The sequence below is a fragment of the Nuphar pumila genome, chromosome 6 (assembly GCF_984573655.1).
Source record: "Nuphar pumila chromosome 6, dmNupPumi1.hap1.1, whole genome shotgun sequence".
In the NCBI taxonomy this organism is placed as follows: Eukaryota; Viridiplantae; Streptophyta; class Magnoliopsida; order Nymphaeales; family Nymphaeaceae; genus Nuphar; species Nuphar pumila.
The window spans coordinates 967,059-990,151 of NC_143254.1; the positions used below are offsets into that span (position 1 = coordinate 967,059).

Below are 23,093 nucleotides of genomic sequence, written 5' to 3' on the forward strand. Positions count from 1 at the left end.
TTCTTCGAAGAACTCAACATCACGGGAGAGAAAAAGTCTCTTGCTCAAAGGGTTATACCACTTGTATCCTTTCTTTACGAAAGAATATCTCAGGAATATGCACTGAGTTGCCCTTCTTTCTAGCTTGTCCCTATGCCGCTCTTGTAGGTTAACAAAGCACTTACACCCGAAAACATGTAAGTGTGACAGGGATAGACTCTTCTCCCTAATCATTTCCATGTGGGTCATGTAGTTGATGGCTTGGCTGGGATATAGCGTCTACCCAGAAGCTCTTGGAGATGTTCATGTGAAACATAAAGGCCCTGACTATGTTCAAGACAGTTCTATTTTTGTGCTTGGCAACACCATTTTGTTGGGGTGTTCCGACACAACTGGTTTGGTGGGTGATGCCGCGACTAGTGAGGTGTTCGGTAAACTTGGTATTGATATACTCTGTCCCATTATTCGAATGAAAGATTTTGATCTTGACACTGAATTAGGTCTCAACCATATTCTCAAATTTCCTATAAGTATTAAAGACTTCATCCTTGTGTTAGAGTAAATATACCCAGGTGGCATATGAGCGATCATCAGTGAAGGTTATAAAGTATCTAAAACCAGAGTACGATTCAATGGGGGTTTGTCTCCATACATAAGAATAAATAAGAGAAAAGTGCTCATTGCTTTTTATTTTAGACAAAGAAAAGAGAATCCTAGTTTGTTTGGAATATTGACATGCATCACATGACTTTTGAAATAATGGGATGTCGAGAATATCCTTTTTAAGATGGCATGAGAAGGATGTTTGAGTATGGAGTGCCACTTCTTATCTATGTCTATTGTTTTGTGAGCAATGTGTGTTTGACTTTCTTCGTCAAGGAAGTAAAACTCATTCGCTATGTCCTGTACCAATCACCTTTTTCGTGTTCAGGTTCTGAAAAATTACATGCTTAGAGGAAAAAATTACAATACAATTATGACTTTCGGTTATCTTGCCAACATACATGAGGCTAGAAGGAAAAGAGGGGATATATAGAGCTTCTGAGAGGCTTGAGCCTTTGAGGAGAGATACATCACCAATGTTCTGGACGGGGATTTGAGATCCGTTAGCGATGCTAATGGGGCCTTTGTTGGCCGATCAGAGATTTGTCAATAGACTGACCTTGCCCGTCATGTGGTCGGTGGCTCTGGTGTCAATGACCCACCTAGAATTGATGAGTTTGAAACTTAGCGTGAACATGTTATCAGTAGCTTCCTTTTTTTGATCTTCGAGAATTGCCGCCAGGTTGGATTTGTTGATTCGTTGTAGAAGCTGCACGAGGTCATTCATGGTGAGAAAACTCTTGCCATTGGTATGTGGCTTTTGTTGTCCGGGGCTTTTGTGAAGGTTTCAACACTTGTTTTTTACGTGACCAAGTTTTTTGCAGTGACTGCAATGAGGTCTCTCTTGGCCTCGTGGGTGCTCGTTCTCTCCGTGTTTGAGTATGGGGTTGGTTGAGCTCTCCTTGAAATTGCTAGAAAAAGCAGCTTTCTCATAGTTTTTTATAGAGGACCTAGAATTGGCTCTCTTGACTTTTCGGTGAATCTCCTCATGTTGGATGATGGAGCAAACTTCATTAAAGCGAGGTAATTCCCTGAACATGAGGATCTGGCTCCTCATGTTGTCATAGTCTTGTTCGAGGCCGACAAGAGTCTTGAACACCTTGTCTTCCTCGACACGGTTCTTGATGGTGTCTATGTCATTAGTGATTGGGCGATATAGACTCATTTTATCGCACATAGCATGTAGGGAGCTAAGATATGAGTGAAACGACTTATCAACTTTGATTAGGTGAGCAATATCTTGTTGGAGTTGGTAAACTGTCTACAAATTATTCTGCTCACCGTAGATGTCTCTCAAGGAGTCTCCTATGTCTTTGACGATGTCAAGGAATTAAAATCCCTCGACAATATTGGGATTCATGGAGTTCAACAGCCAATATATGATGAGGTTGTTTCTTGACTCCCACTCGTCGTATGTCGGATCCTCATATTTCAGAGAAACAATCTTACCATTGACAAAGTCCAGTTTGAACTTCTCACTAAGGAAAAGAGTGGTAGCCTTTGACTATGTCGGGTAGTTGGATCCATTCAGCAACACAGTGGTGATCTTGAGTGTGGGATTTTGCTCTTACACGTCCTTCGATGTGATGCGCATTGGAAGACTGATGTGCTCATCTCGTCCTCTCTTTCCGCCATCAACAAGAGCTAGAGGGAGATAGGCGAATGCCGAGATGCACACGGCAGTGGTTATGTGGTCGTTCGAACCCGCTTTGATAGCATGATAAAAACAAGATGTGATTAAAGATGAGAGAAAAGAAGACATAATATAACGTGGTTCGACATTGAGCCTAGGTCTGCGAGGAAAAACATGGTAAATATTATTCCTTCATTGATCCCGTATTAGGGGACATCACACGCATGTATATCAGTATGAGGAGGCAACGATAGTCTATATCACTCATAACGACAGGCGACAAAGGTGGAGATCAACCGATAAGGTGATTCTGTTGCAATGCAACAAATGAGGAGGCTATCACGACAAATATGGAAAAAGTAAGCAATGAATCTGGCAACATATGTGGAATGGGCACCATCCAAACCCAAGGGATAACGACGTGATCACGTCGTTATCTTAAACAGATTCACTGTTTGGCACAAATGAACTGAAGGGTTTGCGGTCGTTTGGCTTGCTTGCATGAAAGGTCTGCTTCCATCATTTTCTCGGTTTGAAGAGTGTCTTAGGACATGGAGACACATGGACTTGCCTATACACCCAGCACGCACACGCACAAGGGCACACCTGCGCGCCCACACCCACACACACAGAGATGACAAACTTTTTTCAAAAATTATTTCATTCATGTCCATTACTTTATCCATGAGAGCTGATCTGTAAATTTTGGAGCCCTGGGAAAACTTTTCAAAAATCTTTCATTCCTTCGCATCCAAGAGAGCTGAATAGTAAATTTTAGAAAGGGGAAATCATTCTTATGAATATGAATATGGATTATAACCGCACAAACACGGATTCAGTAATAAGAACGATCACCCCTTTCAGAAGTTGGCACTATCCCTTCTTACAATTAACCAATGAAACTTGCTTAGACCAAAAAGAAAAAAAAAAGCATGATGAGCTGGATGGAAAGATGATCTTCAATTGTAAACCATTGGCTAGTGAATTTTGTAGACCCAAGATTAACTCCGTTGGCTACTGATAAGAAGGGGACACGTCTTTTCTTTTGGAGAGGCAGTCACATTTGAAGGTGATGGCTGATTATAGGTCAAACTCAAACCCAATCCACCCAAAACCAACAATGGGTTTGGGTCGTGGACCGGGTCAATCATAGATCGAGTCCACCCGAAACCCCTAATGGATCTGGATCAGATCCCACCAGATCGTGCACAAGCTCAATCCACTCGGACCCATCTCAAAATATAGTCTGTTGGAGATCTCAAATGCCAACGAAATCTGAACAAAAGTTGCTCAGAATTTAATTGCAAACAACTTTCATTTTGACACTATTGCCAAATTCAAAAAACTTAAATCAAGGTGCTAGATTGTGCTTGAACAAAGTTTTGCTAGAATTATGTAGAACTGTCGAAAAACACGTCGGAATCCCTCCACGCAACTCCGATGATGCTCAAATCATTCAGACAAGAACCTCATACGTCAATGAACTCAGATCCACTAGCGGATCGTCAATTCTCCGCTGAAGATGACCAAAATTTAAGGATGTAAAGTAAAGGCCGCGACAACCAACCGAATAATTGACTAAAATGACTCTGGTAGACGTTGGGTCGCTTGTCAATGTTTTTCCTATCGTCGTTCGACATCCCAAAACCAAATAGAAGTCCGACGAGAGAGAACAATACCGACAAAAAATTTTGATAAGCATTGCATGGATGCCGACACATCTACACTCCGAATATGTGCAGTGTGAGCCCATAACCCAATGTTAGCATAAAATAGATCGTGAAAGAGTCATTTACCAGCTAAGAGCCCATAACCCATATGCAGCCTTAGACGGTCCAAATGACACTTCAATGGATGCGGGTGGTCAGTGTTCTTCTCAACTAATCGACGCCTTCAATGAGCTTAGCCCATAACGTCGAAAGGTGAGCAAAACCCTTGAATCTAAAGAGAGAAATTACACACTTATGTGGTACTCAACAACCACACATGCCCTTATGGTAGTTTTCATTAGGATATCATGGATCTCTCCTATTTATAGGGCGATTGGGTTGTCTATAATAGATCTATAATGAGCACTAGGAGAAGTCCTTAGTGGGCATGAATGGACAGTTATGGTGTAACCTCCAAAACCTAAGAGCTAAACTCATATATATCCCTTGATGTGCCAATGTTAATAGGGGTTACATTCAGGTTACCTATCCAAAGTCCAACAATTATTTCATTCTCATTTAAGTTGCGAATTAAATTATGATACAGGCAGAAAATACGATCTCCTGTAAGGAGTTTCTCTATTGTTGTCAAATTCACGATGCTTCTGTTCGTTCTGCTCAGTGCACAGAGAGATAATGACAGTAGCGGAAAGCAGTCAGCATTAATACATATTTTAGAAGAGGTGCAACCGGGCTGCGCCTGGACCACAATGAGCTCCGTCGAGACCCTTAATTAACTGTTCCCCTACATAGCTTAAATCCAAGCTAGGTATGGCAGGCACTTTGCCCACATACTGATACCGCTTTGAATGTAACCCGAATTTGATCTTGTCTATTCCCATTTAATCAGCACTTATAGGGGCTCAGCCTAAGGTCAGCTTGATTAGGAAAGAAGTGGAGATGGACTGAACATATTAACCGTTTCTGAAACTAGAGCTCCATACCAATTGGATTTTTCTGAATCCAATCTGATTGTTTCAGTTGTATATGATGTCAAAGGGTGCATATATGAGATGTAGGGGTGCAAACGGATTGGATCATGCTACATCCAGTCCCGGATTTGAATTTAGTGGCCACAAGATCTGAATCCCACTCTTGATCTGATGGACGTAGAGTTGAATCTATATCTAAAATATACATGGCAATACTGGATCCAGTAAAATCAGATTGCAATCAAGGGTTTTCATATGTAACAACTGCAAATAGTTTGGATTAATCTGAATATAAATACTGATCTGATCCAAAAAGAATGGGAATGTCGTACACTTCAATCTAATTTAAATGTGCGCACCTATGGATCTTATTTCAAGAACCTGTATCCGAGAGAGAATAAAGTGTCTGATTTATATTGGAGATCTGATCAAATCTGAAAAAATATTAGCACCAAACGTTTCATACACACATTAGGCCTATACTTAATTTGAGACAAGCAATCCCGACTTGAAATCGCAGTCATAAATCTTTTCTCTCTGGCAATAAATTGGAACGTAAAATACTGGAAAAATCTGGGTATATATATATATATATATATATATATATATATATATATATATATATATATATATATATATATATATATATATATATATTTTTTGAAAGGCAAGCTGGGGGTTAGGCGGACCCCTATCAGTTCATTAATCTTGTATAAATGTACATGATTACAAAAACTCACCCTTCTAAGGAAGGATTCCAGTCTATCTTTACATGTGTTGGTCATTCCTCCTAGCTAATCTGGCTAAGTATTTTACCAAAGAAATTTTTTTACAATAGTTATATCTAATTTTAATCATTTCAAAAACTATACAACGTGTCTAAAAATCCCTGATGTTTCTCCCTTCTTTCTATTAATGTTTGCAATAGATTATGGTATAGATCTACCCGGCTTGTCGGAGCTTCGAAACTCGCTACCAACCGAAATTTCAGAATTTCTCGTTTTGTATATATGTCCAAAATGCTCACCACTGTTAATTTGAAGACTACATCAATGTTGTGATCCTATATGTTTGCAGGCCCACCTCAAAACCTCTAACATTCCAGATCTTCATGGATTGGGAGTTTGGGGTTTTTGTACTTCCTCAGGGTTGACTTCATGGTCCCAATCCTTTCCGGTTGCATTGCTCGTATCTCTAACACTTCTGATCACTTGATCATATGCTTCTTTTTAATGTATGGTGTAAACCCCTTGTGGACTCGGAAAGACTTAAGTTTTTATGAAAAAAGGGAGAATCTTTTAAAAGTTTTCTAAGAAGATAAAGAATCTAAAAGCGGTGAATGAGAAGCTTCTTAAGAACTAGGTATAGAAATTTTGAGTCTTCATATTTTAAATCCAGTTATACTTTGAATCCATTATGACAAACTAAATTGTGTTGATTGGTGTTATAGATCGAGACATGATTTGTTAGGCTGAAAAGCTAATGTCTTCTACTTTAATTGTATATTCTACAGTTTTTATGATAAATAATAGACTTAAATTTGTGCATGACAAATTACTTTGCGTTTATCATAATTTGAAAGTTATGACTGTCTAGTTTAATTCATCATTTGGTTGAAACCGTCAATGATGTTATGAAAGTAAAAAATGTACTTTGAACATAATTTTAACTTAAAAATGATGAGATCTTAAAAAAAAAAAAAGGTATTTGTGGGTGTTGTCAATTGTCATGAGGAAGTGCCTACTCCAACGCCTCAAATCAAGTAATTAGCTAATAAGAAAACCCAAAGTAAGCTTTGCAAGTGTCATTGGCGAGAACACCTTTCATGTGAAATGACATCCCAAACGGGTGCATAGCAAATCCAGGCTTTCCCACTTTACCTATGGAAACAACTGCATAGCCAAACACCAAGGGAGGAGCACCGATCACGTCACCTTGTGTTGGGACGTTGCAAGTTCAAATCCCAGTGGTATCGTTGTATAACTGGTATACAAGGTCTGCCTAACCCCAGCTTGCCTCTAAAAAACAAAAAACAACTGCTTGGCTCCCCTTTCCCAAACAGGGCCGAAAGTACCGAACTTAATTTGGTTCCAAAGTCTGGGCACGAACGGACGATACGTTTCTGATTCAGGTACGGACAAAATGAAACGATGATGGCATGAGAAGGGCATTTCAGTCATTTGATCCGTTGCCACATTTTCTCAAGAATTGATCGGAATATTGACGGGATCCGTCAGGTCATCAAGCTGCCATCTCTTGCATCTGAGCGCCACGTGGAAATTCCAATTAGCAATTCCATATAAATGAGCAATTAAACGGTTTGCCTCCTCCCCCTTGCCTCCTCCCTCTGCGCCTTTCCCCTTTCCTCCTCTTCTACCAGAGGAAAAGCACGGCGGGAACTTTCTCTTTTTTCCGCCGGGCGATCCGCCTCCTGCGGTTGTGGACTCCCGTCTCCGGAGAGCGGGTTCGGCACCGCGTCCCCGCCCGTCTTCTCGCGTGGATCCGTTGCTCCCGGATTGCAAATCTGAGTCTCTCGCTTCGTCGTTGACCGGCGAACACGACGGAGACAGTAGGGAGTGGTCGCGCAGTCTCGATTCTGGAAGATATTGCCGGAGATCGATCGTTAAGTGGCCTTGAGAGATCGTAGTGCTCAAGATCCACGGAAAGGTTACTCAACGGTAGTTCTTCGGTGCTAAAATTTTCATTTTTTTCAGTTATCTCGTTACGCCTTTAGTTCGCATCGGAGATTGCCGGAATCCGGAAAAAATTCGTACTGGTTGAAATATTAGATATTTTTGCTTGAGCAGAACCCGGGCGGGGGTTTTAGGATCAGATCGTTACTAGTAGTAATTCGGAGATCTCGCGAGTTTTTTGGTGTTTGGTTGTTTTTTATTCTTGAGGAGATCAGCCGCGAGGAAATTTCAAAAGGCCAAGAGCTTCAGCTGGAGATGCTTAGAAATCGTTTTTCTAGTGAGATTTTCTCCAGGAATGTATTCAGGAGGCACAATTGGGATTCTGAAGATATCCTGAAGGTGGATTCGTAAGGTGGAAGCTGTTCGAGTGTGGATAGGTTTATAATTGAACAGTAGGGGGATTTTTTTGATGGGAGAGTTGATAGTGGAATCGTGAAGGAGGGGAGGGGAAAACAAAGTTTTTTCTTTTTGCTTTCCGGGAAGAAATGGCGCCATCAAGCAAGGCTGATAAGAAGGCAACACTGGATGTTGCATCATGGATGTTCAATGTTGTTACATCGGTTGGAATAATCATAGTCAACAAGGCTCTGATGGCTACCTACGGTTTTAGTTTCGGTAATTTCTTAACCGTTTATCCGCTTCCTCTTGTTCCATTGCTTTGTAGGGTCTGATTTGAACGCTTCAAATCCTAAAATAAAAAAGATTGTGTCGATTAATTGGTAAACAACTCTTTATTCTGATTTATTGATTCAAAACAGAAAATCACTATGGTGACAAATTATTGATTTGAAGAAAGGAAAAGAAAAAAAAACTTATTGTGATGATTAATTGGAAAATAGCTTTTACCTAACACTGGTTACTTCTTTGTGTTTGAGACTGCTGCATCTTTTATTTCTTTGTTTATGAAATCCTGGTTAATGCTACCCCCATTTTGCTGGGATTGCTTCTACTCCTTGCTTCAGTTTAAAATAATACTTGCCATCAGAAACGTGTTTTTTTACAGAGTGCATCTGGATCCAAGTAATGTGAAATATACCCTGCCAGAAATAGCTTACGGTAAATCCTAGCTCTTTAGATGGTGTAGCTACAAATGCTTACATTAGCTTACTTTCATACACTATGTGTCTATGACTCCTCATAATGGAACAGTTGCTAGTTAATCCCTCCAATTCACCTTCCTGAGTGACTGCTGGTATGTTCTATCTTTTCCCATTTTGGAAGCTTCGACCCAGGAAGCAGCATATGCTGAATAATATAAAACCCCAGGTTTGGTGGTTGCTGGGAACAACTTGAAAAATTGTTTTGGGATTTAACATTTTTGTCAACAAGTGATGGTATTAGGTACTATTTCTTTTTTCTTTTATCCTTTCTTGTGTTTATATTGGACTTCTGTGATACAGTAAGCTAATTGGGCTTGCCTGGTTAAAGTCTCCTTCTAACTGATAACTGTGGTGGTCATCTATATACGGGGGGACAAAATATATTTTTCCTTTCCTATAGCTTTACCATGGGCTTGGCAAATTAACAAAAATATCATTAATTGCAAAAAACTGTGCTACCTAGTGTTTAGAAATTTTCATGTTCCATCAAATATCCAGGATCAATAAAGTATTTCATATTTCAATGGAAAGATTTAATAATAAAACCTTGTCCTCTTTTCTGTTCTTAACCTTTGCTCTCTTTCTTCAATTCAGATCTAAGGATCAAAAGTTACTTCTCTTAGCATATTGTTGGCTATTCAACTAAAAAGGCAAAGCTACCTCTTTCTGTGAAAACTTTATTTACATCTATCACATCTTCTCTTGATAACTCCTTAAACCATTGAGTTATCGTATAGCTATTGTTGTATTGTGTTCCTACTTCCTAGTCTAAATCTCTGTCCTTTATTTTTTTTTGAGAGAGAAATCTATTTCCTGTAGTTCTTTGAGCATTAGATGATTTTTTACTTGGATTTACATAAGTATTAGGAACCTATCGTTGAGTTGTTGAAAGAACGCTGGGATGCAAAGTTGTTTTTGATAAGGTATATCAGTTAATTCCTGAACGTCTTTTGAGTCAATGTGTACATCAATTATAGTACTTGGATTTGTTGGATCCCATAAAATTTGCTTTCATCTTGTCCAAACTTCAGTACCTTATTCCAGGTTTTTTAACTTGATTTGATACAAGTTTTAGTTTATCCAATGTCAACACTATGTGATACTTTTTTCTTACTTGTATGACATTTCTACAATGTTCTTTTTCCTATTTCACTTTCTTTTTTTCATTATTTTATTAACCAATGGTTGGTCTCTCTCTCTCTCTCTATATATATATATATCACTTTCACCGTTATCGCCGATATTTTGAATATATCGCGACATTCTTGGCAATTTCAAGCTCGCCGATAATATCGAAAATATATCACGATATTTTCAAAATATCGGCAAATAAAAAATATCGCGATAATATCACTGTATTTATGAGTTTTTTTGTTAAGTTTGCATTTCCCATTTTTTTGTTTATTTTATATTTTAAAACCTTTAAAACATGTTTCTTTATATTTTTGAAAGAAAAACAGTACAAAAATTATTATTTTCTTAGGTTTTTTGTTGTTATTTATATTTTTTTCAATTTTTAAACTCTCAAGATTTTCCTGAGATTTATCAACTTTCGAAAATCTCTCTGAGAAATACCCTCGCCAAGAAATTACTTTTAACGATACAGGTGACTATGATATGTATATATCAAACAACAACAACAACAACAACAACAACAACTATGCCTTCATCCCAAAACAATTGGGGTCGGCGATATGAACCAAAAAAGAAAATCATTCTGGGTCTTCCACATGAATCCTTCTCCTCCAATCATTTCTATCCAATGCCATGTCCTCGGTGAGGTTCAAAGCATTCATATCCTTTCCTATCATCTCCATCCATGTCTTCCTAGGCCTACCCCAGCCTCTTTTAACTAATATATTTTGCCATTTCTCCATCCTTCTAACTGGAGCATCATTAGGCCTTCGCCGAATATGTCCAAACCACCGTAAACGATTCTCTCTCATCTTATTTTCAATGGGTGCAACGCCTACCTTCTTACGTATCTCCTCGTTCCGAATCTTATCTTTTATTGTATTTCCACACATCCATCTCAGCATACGCATCTCAGCTACACTCATTTTTTGAATATGATGTCTCTTGGCAGCCCAACATTTCGTATCATATAGTAAAGCGGGCCTAATAGTCATCCTATAAAACTTTCCATTCAACCGCAATGGCATTCTATGATCGCACAACACTCCAGTTGCACTTTTTTCATTTCATCCACCCAACCTTTATCCTATGATTTACATCTCCATCAATTTCTCCATACTTTTGAATGATAGATCCCAAATATTTGAAACAATCATCCACCGGTATTTCTTGCTCACCAAGCTTCACTACACTCCCATCACTACTTCGTTGCTTACTAAACCAACATTCCATATATTCTGTCTTACTCTTACTCAACTTAAAACCTCTTGCTTCCAATGTCTGTCTCCATAATTCTAACTTAACATTAACCCCAGCTCTAGACTCATCAATCAAAACAATATCATCAGCAAACAACATACACCACGACACATTTTCTTGAATTGATCTCGTAAGCTCATCCATCACTATAGCAAATAGGAAAGGGCTTAATGCAAATCCTTGATGTAATCCAACCGTTATAGGAAAATTGGTTGTCACCCCTCCACAGGTGCGGACATTGGTTACTACTCCTTCGTACATATCTTTAATTATACTAATGTACTTGAGAGAAACACCCTTCTTCATCATTGTCTACCAGAGAACATCCCTAGGTACTCTATCGTATTCCTTCTCCAAATCAATAAAAACCATATGCAAATCTTTGTTCCTCTCTCTAAATCTCTCAATAAGTTGTCTAAGAAAATGTATAGCTTCAATAGTTGATCTTCCCGACATAAAACCAAATTGATTCTCCGATATCATGACAGCCTTCCTCAACCTATACTCAATCACCCTCTTCCAAAGTTTCATAGTATGACTCATGAGTTTTATACCACGATAGTTTGTGCAATCTTGTATATCACCCTTATTCTTATATAGAGGCACCAAAGTACTCTTCCTCCGCTTATTAGGCATCTTATTTGTCCGCCAAATCTTGTTAAAAAGATTTGTCAACCATTCTAAACCTTTCTCTCCCAAGCATTTTCAAGCCTCGATAGGTATACCATCTGGGCCAACTGCCCTTCTTGATTTCATTTTCTTCAAAGCCTCTGCATTTTTTTTCTTTTGAATCTTGCGCATGAAGTCACAATTCATCTTATGAAAAGGAATGGAGAAGGCTCCAAGATCCTGAGCATGACTTTCATTAAATAGCTTATCAAAATACTCTTTCCATCTCTCCTTAATCTCCTCATCTTTGACTAAAACCCTTTGCGTTTCATCTTTGATAAATCTAACCATCCCCAGATTCCTCGATTTCCTATCTCTCATCTTTGCAAGCCTATAAATATCCTTCTCGCCCTCTTTGGTATACAACTTGTCATAAACCTCCTGATATACCTTATCCCTCGCGTTTCGAACTACTTTTTTAGCTTCCTTCTTTGCTATCATATACTTTTTCAAATTCTCATTATCACGACTCTTAGATTTTTATAACACTCTCTTTTAACCTTAATAGCTAATTTGACATCCTCGTTCCACCACAATGTATCCTTACCTAGCGGTGCACCGCCTTTAGACTCACCCAATACCTCCTTAGCCATCTTTCTCATGCCACCCGCTATCTTATTCCACATTGATTCTGAATCCTCCTCAATACACCAATAAACTTCCTTAACGACCTGCTCTACAAACATTTCTTGTTTAGCTCCTTTCACTGCCCACTACTTAATTCTAGGATATATCCTATGTCTATCCCTTTTGCGGCATTGTCTAATTCTAAGATCTAAAATTAAGACTCTATGTTGTGTAGCTACACTTTCTCCCGATATAACCTTACAATCGATGCAACAACCCCTATCTCTCTTTCTAAGTAGGAAAAAATCTATCTGACTTGTATTAACCCCACTTTTAAATGTTACTAGGTGAGACTCCCTCTTCCTAAACCAAGTGTTTGCTAAGATCATATTATAGGACAAATCAAAATCTAAAATCCTTTCTCCTATACCATAGCCTCCATGGATACTCTCAAATCCATCCCTACTAATGCCTACATGCCCATTAAGGTCACCGCCGATGAAAAGCTTTTCTCAATAAGATATCCCTTGTACTACTCCATCTAAATCTTCCAAAAATTGACGCTTAATGGAATCATCTAAACCTACTTGAAGTGCATAAACACTAATAATATCCGTACCTAATACTAATTTAATAAGTAAAATCCTATCGCCTTTCCTACGGACCTCAACTACATTATCTATAAACTCACGACTCATAACAATCCCTACTCCATTCCTATTCCTATTTATTCTTGTATACCAAATCTTATATCCCCAAGGTTCTATCACTTTTGCTTTCTCACCTACTCATTTGGTCTCTTGTAGACATAGAATATCAATCTTTCTCCTACACATAACATCTACTAACTCTACCAACTTACCAGTTAAAGACCCTATGTTCCAATTGGCTAACCTAATTTTATGGTCTTGGACTAACTTCTTTACCCCCACCCGTCCAACAAAGTAAGGGAACCCTTGCCTATTTGACACCACACCCGGGCGCCGGTGTGACGCGTCGCTTCCGGGCGACGACCTAACAACCCTTGCCCATTTATCACTGCCTCCGAGCCTATAGAGTACAACGCGTCGCTCAGTAGGGAATGCCCCAACGAAATTCTCATATTGGTTCATAATTCATATTCATTGGGTATGACTAAGTTTTTATGCTGGCTGTCAGTGGCCTACCGCAACCCTCCTCCTTTATCCGGGCTTGGGACCGACAGTGTATAACTAAACAATTATACACAGGCGGAGTTTATGATATGTATATATATAAATACAAATTATATATGGTTAATATTTGCTATAATTTGTTGTACATACAGCCCACTTAGCAAAACCTTTTCTATTTTTTTTTTTGGATTAAATCTGACCTCATAGGTGTGATCTGCATGATCCATTTAGTAGGAATCCACTTTTGGATCGCTGAAACCTGATGTGCAAAATCGATGGTCGTAGACATGCCATGGGAAATGTTTGCTACCCTCTTAGGTTTCAAACTCACTAGTGGAAAGCTAATTATTTTCATTTTTTTATTTGTTTTGCACGTCTGACCCTCCAGATGTGATCTGCATGTTCGATTTAGTAGAAACTGGCCCTTGGATCATGCTTTTCCAATGCATATGTTGGATTTTCTGGGGGTTGAAAATCATGGTATACAATATACTGAAATTTTGACCCTCAGAAAATCATATTTTTTGCCAAAAAAAAATCCAAGGATCAATTCCTACTGTTTTGACCATGCTGAATGCATCCAAGGGCTCAGAGTTGGTCAAAATTACCTCCCTCCCCCTATGAGTTTCAACTAGGAGATTTGGAACCCACAAGGGTAGCCAATATTTTCCCCTATATATATATATATGTGTATATATATATATATATACACCGAGAGAGGTATTTTTCAAAAACCACAATTCTTTTAAGATCTCATTCAAAACCTGAGATTTTTAAACAAAAAATATGACTTTTTTGGTTGATTCAAGGTAACTACATTCGTACTTCGATTCGTGTGACTCGGTTGTCCAGCTTCATGATTCTTGGACACTTTGAACTAGTAAGCATGAGAGGCATGCTTATATATGCTTGACATTTTGTTTAAAGAAAAGAAAGTATCCATATGGACGTGAAGTGTCTGACACCTTACAGTGATGTCTATTGCATCTTTGAGTGCGTGACACATTATACTCTGTATCCCCTTGCACTTGAAAAAACAAAGTGTTGAAGGTGTGTCTGTTTCCAGCCATATTTGACGCCAACTTTCCTGGTCTCCTGAAGTGTCTAGATAACATAGCTTTCGACTGACGCAGAAATTCTGGCCGTGATATATCATAATTATTGAATAGTTCCTATTTCTGCATACCCCGTTATAGCTTTCTGATATACTTAGATATTCTGCTTCTCATATTTAACTTTTTTTTTACCTTTAACTGATAAATTTCTACAGCAACAACATTAACTGGCCTGCATTTTGCCACCACAACCCTGATGACCATGGTCCTTAGGTGGATGGGTTACATCCAATCCACTCATCTACCACTATCGGAGCTTCTCAAGTTTGTTCTTTTTGCAAATTTCTCTATTGTTGGCATGAATGTGAGTCTCATGTGGAACTCGGTGGGGTTTTATCAGGTAATTACTTTCAACTCTAGCTTATCTTAATGAATGATTAAGTTAACTGTGCCCAATCTTAATGAATGATTAATCTCAAGTGCGTTCAATGTTTAGATGTAACTGATATAGCTGTTTTGTGGTCAGAGTTTGACATTTATTAGTGATTGAATCTATTGTTGGATTGACAGATTGCAAAGCTCAGTATGATCCCAGTTTCTTGTTTGCTGGAAGTTGTCTTTGATCATGTTCGATATTCAAGAGACACAAAGCTCAGTATCCTTGTTGTTCTCATAGGAGTTGCTGTTTGCACTGTCACTGATGTAAGTGTGAATACCAAGGGCTTTATTGCAGCTATTATTGCAGTTTGGAGCACTTCCTTGCAACAATATGTAAGTGTGCTAAAGATCTTGGCCACACCACTTTTTGTAGTGCTTGTGCCATCGATTCAGCTCTGTTAGTTTCTTTCTTGTATATCATCAGCACTTATCCAGGAAATCAGTAGCTTTCTTTGAAGTCTGTGTTTTGAAACTACCAAACCTCTCATAGCTTGAATTAGCCTCGAGTCTGGACAGGCCTTGATATAAACTGCCTTAGTCACCGCTTGTTCTGGTTGAACTGGGATTTCTTAAGCTACTCTCATTTTGTGTTAAATGTTTTTAGAATAACTTTAGTCTCTGTTGGTCCTTTCAGTGGTTCTGCTAAATTAAGGACTTTATGTTAAGTTTTTGTTATGGTGGGAATTCTGGAATTGAGACTTTGTGAAAGTCTTCGTTATTTTCATAATCTTATGCAACATACTGATTCCATGACCTGTCAAATTGGCTGTGAGATCCCTGCCATGCATGTCAAGGATGGTTCACTACAAATAACCATCACAATTATGCGCAGACAAACCTTTTAAGAAATTTTGACATTTCTATCTTTTCCTTTTTTTGGCAGTATGTGCATTTTTTGCAACGAAAGTATTCACTTGGATCGTTCAACCTCTTGGGCCATACTGCCCCAGCTCAGGCTGCTACATTGCTGATCGTAGGGCCCTTCTTGGATTTCTGGTTGACACACAAACGAATTTACGCTTATGACTTCAACGTGACCTCTGTGGTAAGTAAAGTATCTTATATATGACGATTTCATGTGTTTTCCTTTGTGTACATTTATGGCGGTTTGTGCCTTTAAAAAATAAAAAAGGAAAAAACGGATAAAGAAAAGAGGTAATCTGGAATGTTCAGCCAGGCTATATTAAGTTAAGAAGTTAATCTGTAGGTTCTTTAGAGTTCTGGTGAAAATTGCAGAAACATCTTATTTCAGAAGGTTATCATCACGAGCTTTCTTCAGGTTCTCTTATCATTATATGTGATAATGTGATTAACGGTATATTAATTGTATTGTCTTCTTTGTGGCACCTTGTCTGATTTTCCAGTTTTGCTGTCGGGAAATGCTAACTTGGTTATCATTGTAGCCAGTGCCAACTTGTGATTCTTCTATGAGCTAATTTATGCAATTCAATGCCAAATACTACCTGCCTAATAGTGCTCTTTCTATATGTTATATATTTTAAATTTTAGTTTGTACTTATTGACTGATTGTTTCACTGCTTTTTATACAGTTCTTCATTGTCTTGTCCTGCACAATAGCAGTGGGCACCAACTTAAGTCAGTTCATTTGCATTGGAAGATTCACAGCGGTTTCCTTCCAAGTTCTAGGCCACATGAAAACCATCCTCGTTTTATTCTTGGGTTTCTTTTTCTTTGGCAGAGAAGGTCTTAACTTGCATGTAGTTTTTGGCATGATTTTAGCAGTGGTTGGAATGATCTGGTATGGCAATGCATCTTCTAAGCCTGGAGGTAAAGAACGTCGGAGTTATTCTATTCCTGCAGACAAGTCTCAGAAACATGCTGGTTTGTCAGAAGCCGATGATCTTGATGAGAAGGTTTAGCGGCTGAATAGGCGAGTTTATTTTTTGACACGTAGGGGAGGGCATGCTGATTTGAGTAACGTTCTAACATCATCGTATGTTTTAAATTCAATTTTCTTTTTGTAGGTTATATTTTGCTCTTTTCACTTCTTTACGCTTTGATTGGGGGATTGCCAATTAATCAATGCAGATTCCCAGAAAATTGCTCTGTTCTCATTTATAAAGTAAATTGTTTTTGTTTTGTTATTTACAAACAAATCTGATTGGTAGTCGATTAGTTCCTTGAAGATATTTCTAGAATGGAAGTTAAAACTTTTATGCAGTGCCTTATTAACTTTATTGAAACACAGCTTGTTACTTCTGTTAATCTTAATCTTATGTTGGAGTAGCCTCTTAGGTATTTTGCTATTGCTTGAAGCAGAAGATGGTCGTCTCTGTTCTTTCTTGCTAGGCGGTGTTGCATCTATCTTGTCCAACGTTTCACTGACATGAAACATTTCTTTTGATTTTGTCTTTGCAAGATGATTTTAGCCCAGTGAGCTTTTGTTACAAAAAAAAAAGTTTTTGGGTACTTGACCTAATTGTTTGAGGCCTGGGTCATGATGCTCAGATTGGAATAGTGGGTCAAGTTCTAGATCTTATGTAGGTGTAATTGTAATAGCAGAGCGCTTGCTGCGAAAGATAGCCCCGCGATTGGCCATTTTCTAGACCTAAAGGAGTCTTGGGACGCGTTCAAACGATTCAAGGTCAAATAAGATAGCTGGGTGTTAAAAGAGTATTAAAATGGGGCTCTACTGGGCTCTAGTGATTTCTCAGAGATGAGAATTCCAATGATAAGTCCGAACCCTATAAGATGCTTGCTCAGCGTCAGTGTTCCGTGATGACGACATGACATCAATGCAAACAGTGGGAACAGAATCTCAAGCATTGTTCATTGGTTCATTGGTCCTGGTTGACACTGTGAACCTAACTTCGTTTATACTCTTGCATTTAAATCTGTTGCTTTATGGTCAATTTTTTTCTTTTTAAAATTGATAGGTCGGAACTTGGAAGTGTTGTCCAAAGGCATTCGTGCTTTATTTACTTTGGTTGTGAATTCTGAATCAAAACAATCAGATTCAGACACCAACCCCTGTCACTCTCTCTCTCCAATCCTTTCTTCCTATCCCAATTTTCCTTGAAAGCCATTTTCCTTTGAGAAACTACTTTTGTTTTTCACTAGAATTTACGTTGCTGATATATTGATATTATCTCAGGTCATGGGCCCATGTACTATGTGCTGGCTTTACAAAACTCTTGTAGGTGTTGAGACTTGCTTTGCATTATGGTCTACGCAATAATCATAGATACGAAACAAGGCGCGTATGGAAAATACCTGTAGAAATGCTCCCGATACAATGGATCACAAAGAAGTCCAACTTTCCAGTGATTTACACGCTTGTTAAGTTCAGATGCATTAAAACTCACACATATCTGATATTAAAGCAACACAATATTGCTTCCAGAAAACCCCAAGAAAGCCTCTGAAGCGGTTTTTGAATGTTACACATCTTTTTTCTTTGAAAGGGGTTTTTGAATGCACCCTACCTATGCAGATGAATGAGATAAGGAATTGCTCCCCATTGTTCAAGAAGCACGCATTAAAGGTACACTTGAACACAGCAATCAAAAGAAATGCACAGTAGAACCAAAATTTTCTGCCAAGTTAAAAGTACGAAGTGTAACCATTTGGTTAATATGATAACGACGATGAACATGTAAAAGAATTAGGTTCAGATATAAATACTTGAAAATAATAATGGATGGATAATCTACAAGAGCGACTTCAATTTTAAATCAAGATTAGCACAGTGAAAGAAAGGTGCAAAAGCTAGAATCCACCTTTTCAATAACAATGACCAGAGAACGCGTCCTCTAGATCTCACATTCACGACCTCCCACAGACACCTCCTGCCAAAAGCAACAAAGGGGGGACGGAGTAACCACAAACTTCAAAACTCAAGCTTCCGACACAACGATGCGAGCGTATCAGATGTCACAGTTCGTTTGCTTCTCGGCTTGATCGGAGAATCGGGACACGTATCCCAGAGATCGTTGCTCCTGTGATGATCGGCAGATGTCGGTGTTTTAGGGCTAGGAAAGGAACCGCACTCGTCGATTTGCTTCGAAAGTATAGCATTCAAGAGATCTTCATAAATAGACTCAAGAAACTCTTTTTCTTCTAGGCTGCCGACCACCGCGGCTTCCGATCCGTAGTCGTCGTCATCATCATCCTCAAAATTCAAAACCCTAGAAACCCTAGACCTGCCTAGAGATCCCCAAAAGATCTCACCGGTACCAAAGTTTAGGGCTTTCGGAGGCCTGGAATGCCGCTTGGGTGCCAGGTTTAGGTCTTCCGGCCCGGGCGCAAACGAATCGAAAACCTCGCCGGAGGGAGTCTGGCATCCGTCCGGCGACTGGTCCACCGACGGAGAAGAAGATGCAGAGAGATCGGAATCGGCGACGAAAGCAACCGTAGACGAAGGGGAGGCAGCACAGGTAAGCGGAGTCTCGATGCATTTCGGAGCATTTGCAGAGGAGGCGATGGAGAACGGAGCCATCGTCCCCGAAGCGGATGCGGCCACCGAAACCCTAGATTTGTTGGTCGAGCAGCTCGTCTGCATCTCTTTCTGCCGACGAACGGACATCCCCCTGGAAGCAGAGCAGAGCATCTAAGGTTGGTTGCCTCCTCCCCCTAACTCCTCAGAGATTTGGTGGGCGAATGTTTGATCCCAGTGCGATCACCCTCTTCCTTTCAGTTTTCACCCCCTCAGTTTTGAGTTTTCCATCCCATCCCTTGATCTGCTGCGCGGGAAAAACAAAACAAAACAAAACAAAAGCCAGCAAGCAAACAGAGACCACAATTTTTTATTTTAATAATGAACAAAACTGAAGCTGACCCGCCTCCTTAGTTCCTTGCCCCCCCCCCCCCCTCAACCTCGCTTACTTGACCATCCAGCTGCCTTTTTCGAGTTCTCCCGCCTTGATTTTTAGGTTCACAATTGGACACCAACTCCGTTTGTGGATTCTTGTGTCCTACCCTCTTCCCTTTTCCTGTCGGTCCAAATGTTTCGAGACTATGGATTCACTTTCACACACGGAAAAGGGATCTGAGTTGTTCTTTCTTCCATTAAACTCACGCTCTGATCGGATCCAAGCCTGGTATTTGACATTGTGTGAAACAAAAAAACATGCAAATATTTATGATATATACGAAAATTATTATAAGTTTACATACATTTTATTTCCTTACTGATAATACGATAACTAAAAAAATTAATAAATATCTTTTTATAAAACACATAATTACATGTAATATAATAAACAAATATGTAGTAGTCAGCTTATTTTTAATAAAATATTAAATATCATAAATAAAGTATTTAAATACAACGTACGCTTAGATAGAATCAAGAAATAAAAAACGTAATGTGGTTGCATTAAAATTTGAAAATTTTCAATTTCATCAAATACGTTTGCATTTTTTAATATTTAAAATATATACAAACAACAACAACAACAACAACAACGCCTTCATCCCAAACAATTGGGGTCGGCGATATGAACCAAAAAGAAAATCATTTTCGGTCCTCCACAAAGTTTAGTTTTAATTAAAATTTCAAATAATACATGCATCTCAACTTTTTATTGAAAAAATTTCTCTAACACATGCATGAAACATACAAAAAACTTGTTCTGATAATTAAGATAAATGAGTTTCCTCTATAAAGTAAACAGGTTTCCCATGTGATGCGCATTTGATGGGAAACAGGTTTTTTAAAAGCTTGGGAACACTAAGTTTTCGTTTTCAAAGACGGCTTCTCAATAAACAGGTTTTCCACCTGTAAATAAAGTCGTTGGTAACCGTGCTTTAATCTTTCATTGTGCATATTTGTTTTTGTTCAGCTTCTTGTGATCGCATAACACAATCGCAACACTTTCTCAAGTTTAGTGAAACATGAGAAAGTGTAAGCTTTGCTTATGATTTTGATAGGTGCTTAACCAATACAAAAAAAACACTTAGGATGATTAAGCCCCTGCATTCAGATGAAAACCCCATTCCATGTGTGAAATTATGTGGTCTGTTTCCACCGTGAAATTATGACCCATGTGCTCAAGAATCAAGATTTTCATGAGCTTCAAAAATCAATGTGCAAGAATCAAAAAACAAATTTTATGTGTAGAAACAATTTCCATCCAAATCTTCGCAAACAGAACATTGTTTTAAGATTGTTCAATTTCATTACAAGATATACAACCACTGTGGTGTCTTGTAAAAAGTTAGCTATTATGCTTTTACAAGATATACACACGAGGTCCCGGAGCTAATTGGTGAAAACGTCGTGTCCTTATAAAGCGGTTCTGCAGCCGAATTTGTCAACGAAGAAAAGTTTCCCAGGGTTTCGGCGTGCTGTGAATGAATGACGGTAACGACGATCCGATTCAGAACCCTGTTTGAACCATTTCTTATTTGTTTTTTTCTTATGACAAACGATCACCGATCGAACAATTGGAAACAAAGCCGTAAAGCAAAGGAGCACTTGGTATCGCCCAAAAGTCCAAGGTCTAACCATCAACCAGAGAAGTGATTAAATAGAGCAGTACAACCTATAAGCACCCAATGCTTTGGATCTTTTTGAGAAGGCAACGATTGTTCATCCCTACACTCTTGAAACGACAAAAAGAAAAAAAAAAGGAAAACAAACACATCCAATGCATAAACACGGGAATCACAGGAAAAGATCCAAAGTTTCATATCCGGTAGCAATATCACATTATTTCAGTGGAAAACCGAGCAGGTACAAGCTAGAAAAAATGGCAAACAGGGGGGAGAGGATGAGGTACAAGACGGACCAGAAATGGATGTATGCACAACCGTCGCAGAGAAACCCCACCTCTCCGCCTTGTCCTGTTCGCGGGGGTAGCGTTCAAATTTACTATATCAAATCAAACAAGAGTAAGGGCCCCGTCGGCAATAATCCGACGTTACGAGTTAACGAAACCCTTCAAAAAAAGGAAAAAAAGATGATATTTTCTTGCTGACAAATTGGGGAGGTGGACGGAGGGGAAGACACGTCCATAATTCCGTTGCGGTTGCGACGGGAGTCAGGCGGTCCTACCGATGACGCTCTTCATCATGATTTTGAACTCCTGAAAGTCGACGTGGTCGTCGTTGTTCCGGTCGACGCTCCGGATCATCTGGCGCACCCCTTCAATCCGGTCTCCCTCCTTAAACCCCAGCTTTCCCAGCACCGACTGCAGCTCCGGCGCCGATATCAACCCGTCGCCATCCTCGTCAAACACCTTGAACGCCTCCGTAAGATCCTCGTCGTCCGCCTCGCCCTCGCCGGTGCCGTCGTCTCCACCCCCCAAGAACTCCTCGCCGATCGATCGGTGCAGCTGCACGAACCCGTCGAAATCGAGGGAATACAACGAGGACGAGCCGTCTGAGCCGGGCGCCATGATGGAGCAGACGAGGTCCCGGAGCTCCGACCGATCGGCTTCCAGGCCGAGCCGTTCCAGCGCCCGGCCCAGCTCGTCGACAGAGATATCTCCGTCGCCGTTCTCGTCGAAGGAGTCGAAGATCCGGCGGAGGCGGAGGGTGTTGAGGCTGGGATTCCGGAGGCGGAAGGAAGGAGGGGGGTGACAGCTCAGGCTGGGTGTGCGTTTCGTCACGGCCTCCATTTGATCCGCTTTGGTTGGGGGCTGTTGTTGCTCCCGTGATTTTTCTTTCTCTCGAACTCGACCACGGCACCTGAGAGTCGTTGGCGGCAGATGGGAGAAGCGTATGACGGAACCTCTCTATTTATATTTATCGTCGCCCCTTCTCTTCCGACTCTAAACTAAAGATGCTTTTCTTTTGTAGCCTCTCATCCTTTTTCCTGACTTTGAAACTTTTTTGTTGATAAAAATAGAATTCAAACCATACACTTAATTTCAATTAAACATACTTTTTTGAATGAAAGAAAAATGGTTTTACAAACCAATGCTAAATTTGCCCTAAAAAGATTACAACCGTAAACAGACGAGCTTCGCAGACCATATTCCTTTTGTACACGTAACAACCTCAACCTTGTGGCTTGGCCCTTGCCCCTCTCCACCGCACATTGGCAACATTTTGCGGAGGAGCCCTCTTCATATCGATCACATACCATACCAAGTAATGAGGAAATTTACAAAAAGAGGCTTCTTCTTCATATTGTCATAAACAAAGTAACTTGTCGAATCAAACTTCCTTATCAATCAGGTTGTTTATTTATTCATCTATC

At 39.5% G+C, this 23,093-nt stretch overlaps 2 protein-coding genes across 2 annotated transcripts; one reads left to right on the top strand and one right to left on the bottom strand.

Moving 5' to 3' along the window:
* Positions 1 to 7,199: 7,199 nt before the first annotated feature.
* On the top strand, positions 7,200 to 17,107 carry LOC149833599 (UDP-rhamnose/UDP-galactose transporter 6-like). The gene is made up of 5 exons (XM_090010893.1): positions 7,200 to 8,164; positions 14,704 to 14,888; positions 15,059 to 15,259; positions 15,810 to 15,971; positions 16,477 to 17,107. The coding sequence occupies exons 1-5, from the start codon at positions 8,035 to 8,037 to the stop codon at positions 16,804 to 16,806; spliced, it is 1,008 nt and encodes a 335-aa protein (XP_089867019.1). The 5' UTR covers positions 7,200 to 8,034; the 3' UTR covers positions 16,807 to 17,107.
* A 4,467-nt stretch (positions 17,108 to 21,574) lies between these two features.
* Positions 21,575 to 22,766, bottom strand: LOC149833600 (calcium-binding protein CML42-like). Its single transcript, XM_090009764.1, has one exon. It carries the CDS (start codon positions 22,507 to 22,509, stop codon positions 21,931 to 21,933), a length of 579 nt encoding a protein of 192 aa, XP_089865890.1. The 5' UTR covers positions 22,510 to 22,766; the 3' UTR covers positions 21,575 to 21,930.
* Positions 22,767 to 23,093: the final 327 nt, after the last annotated feature.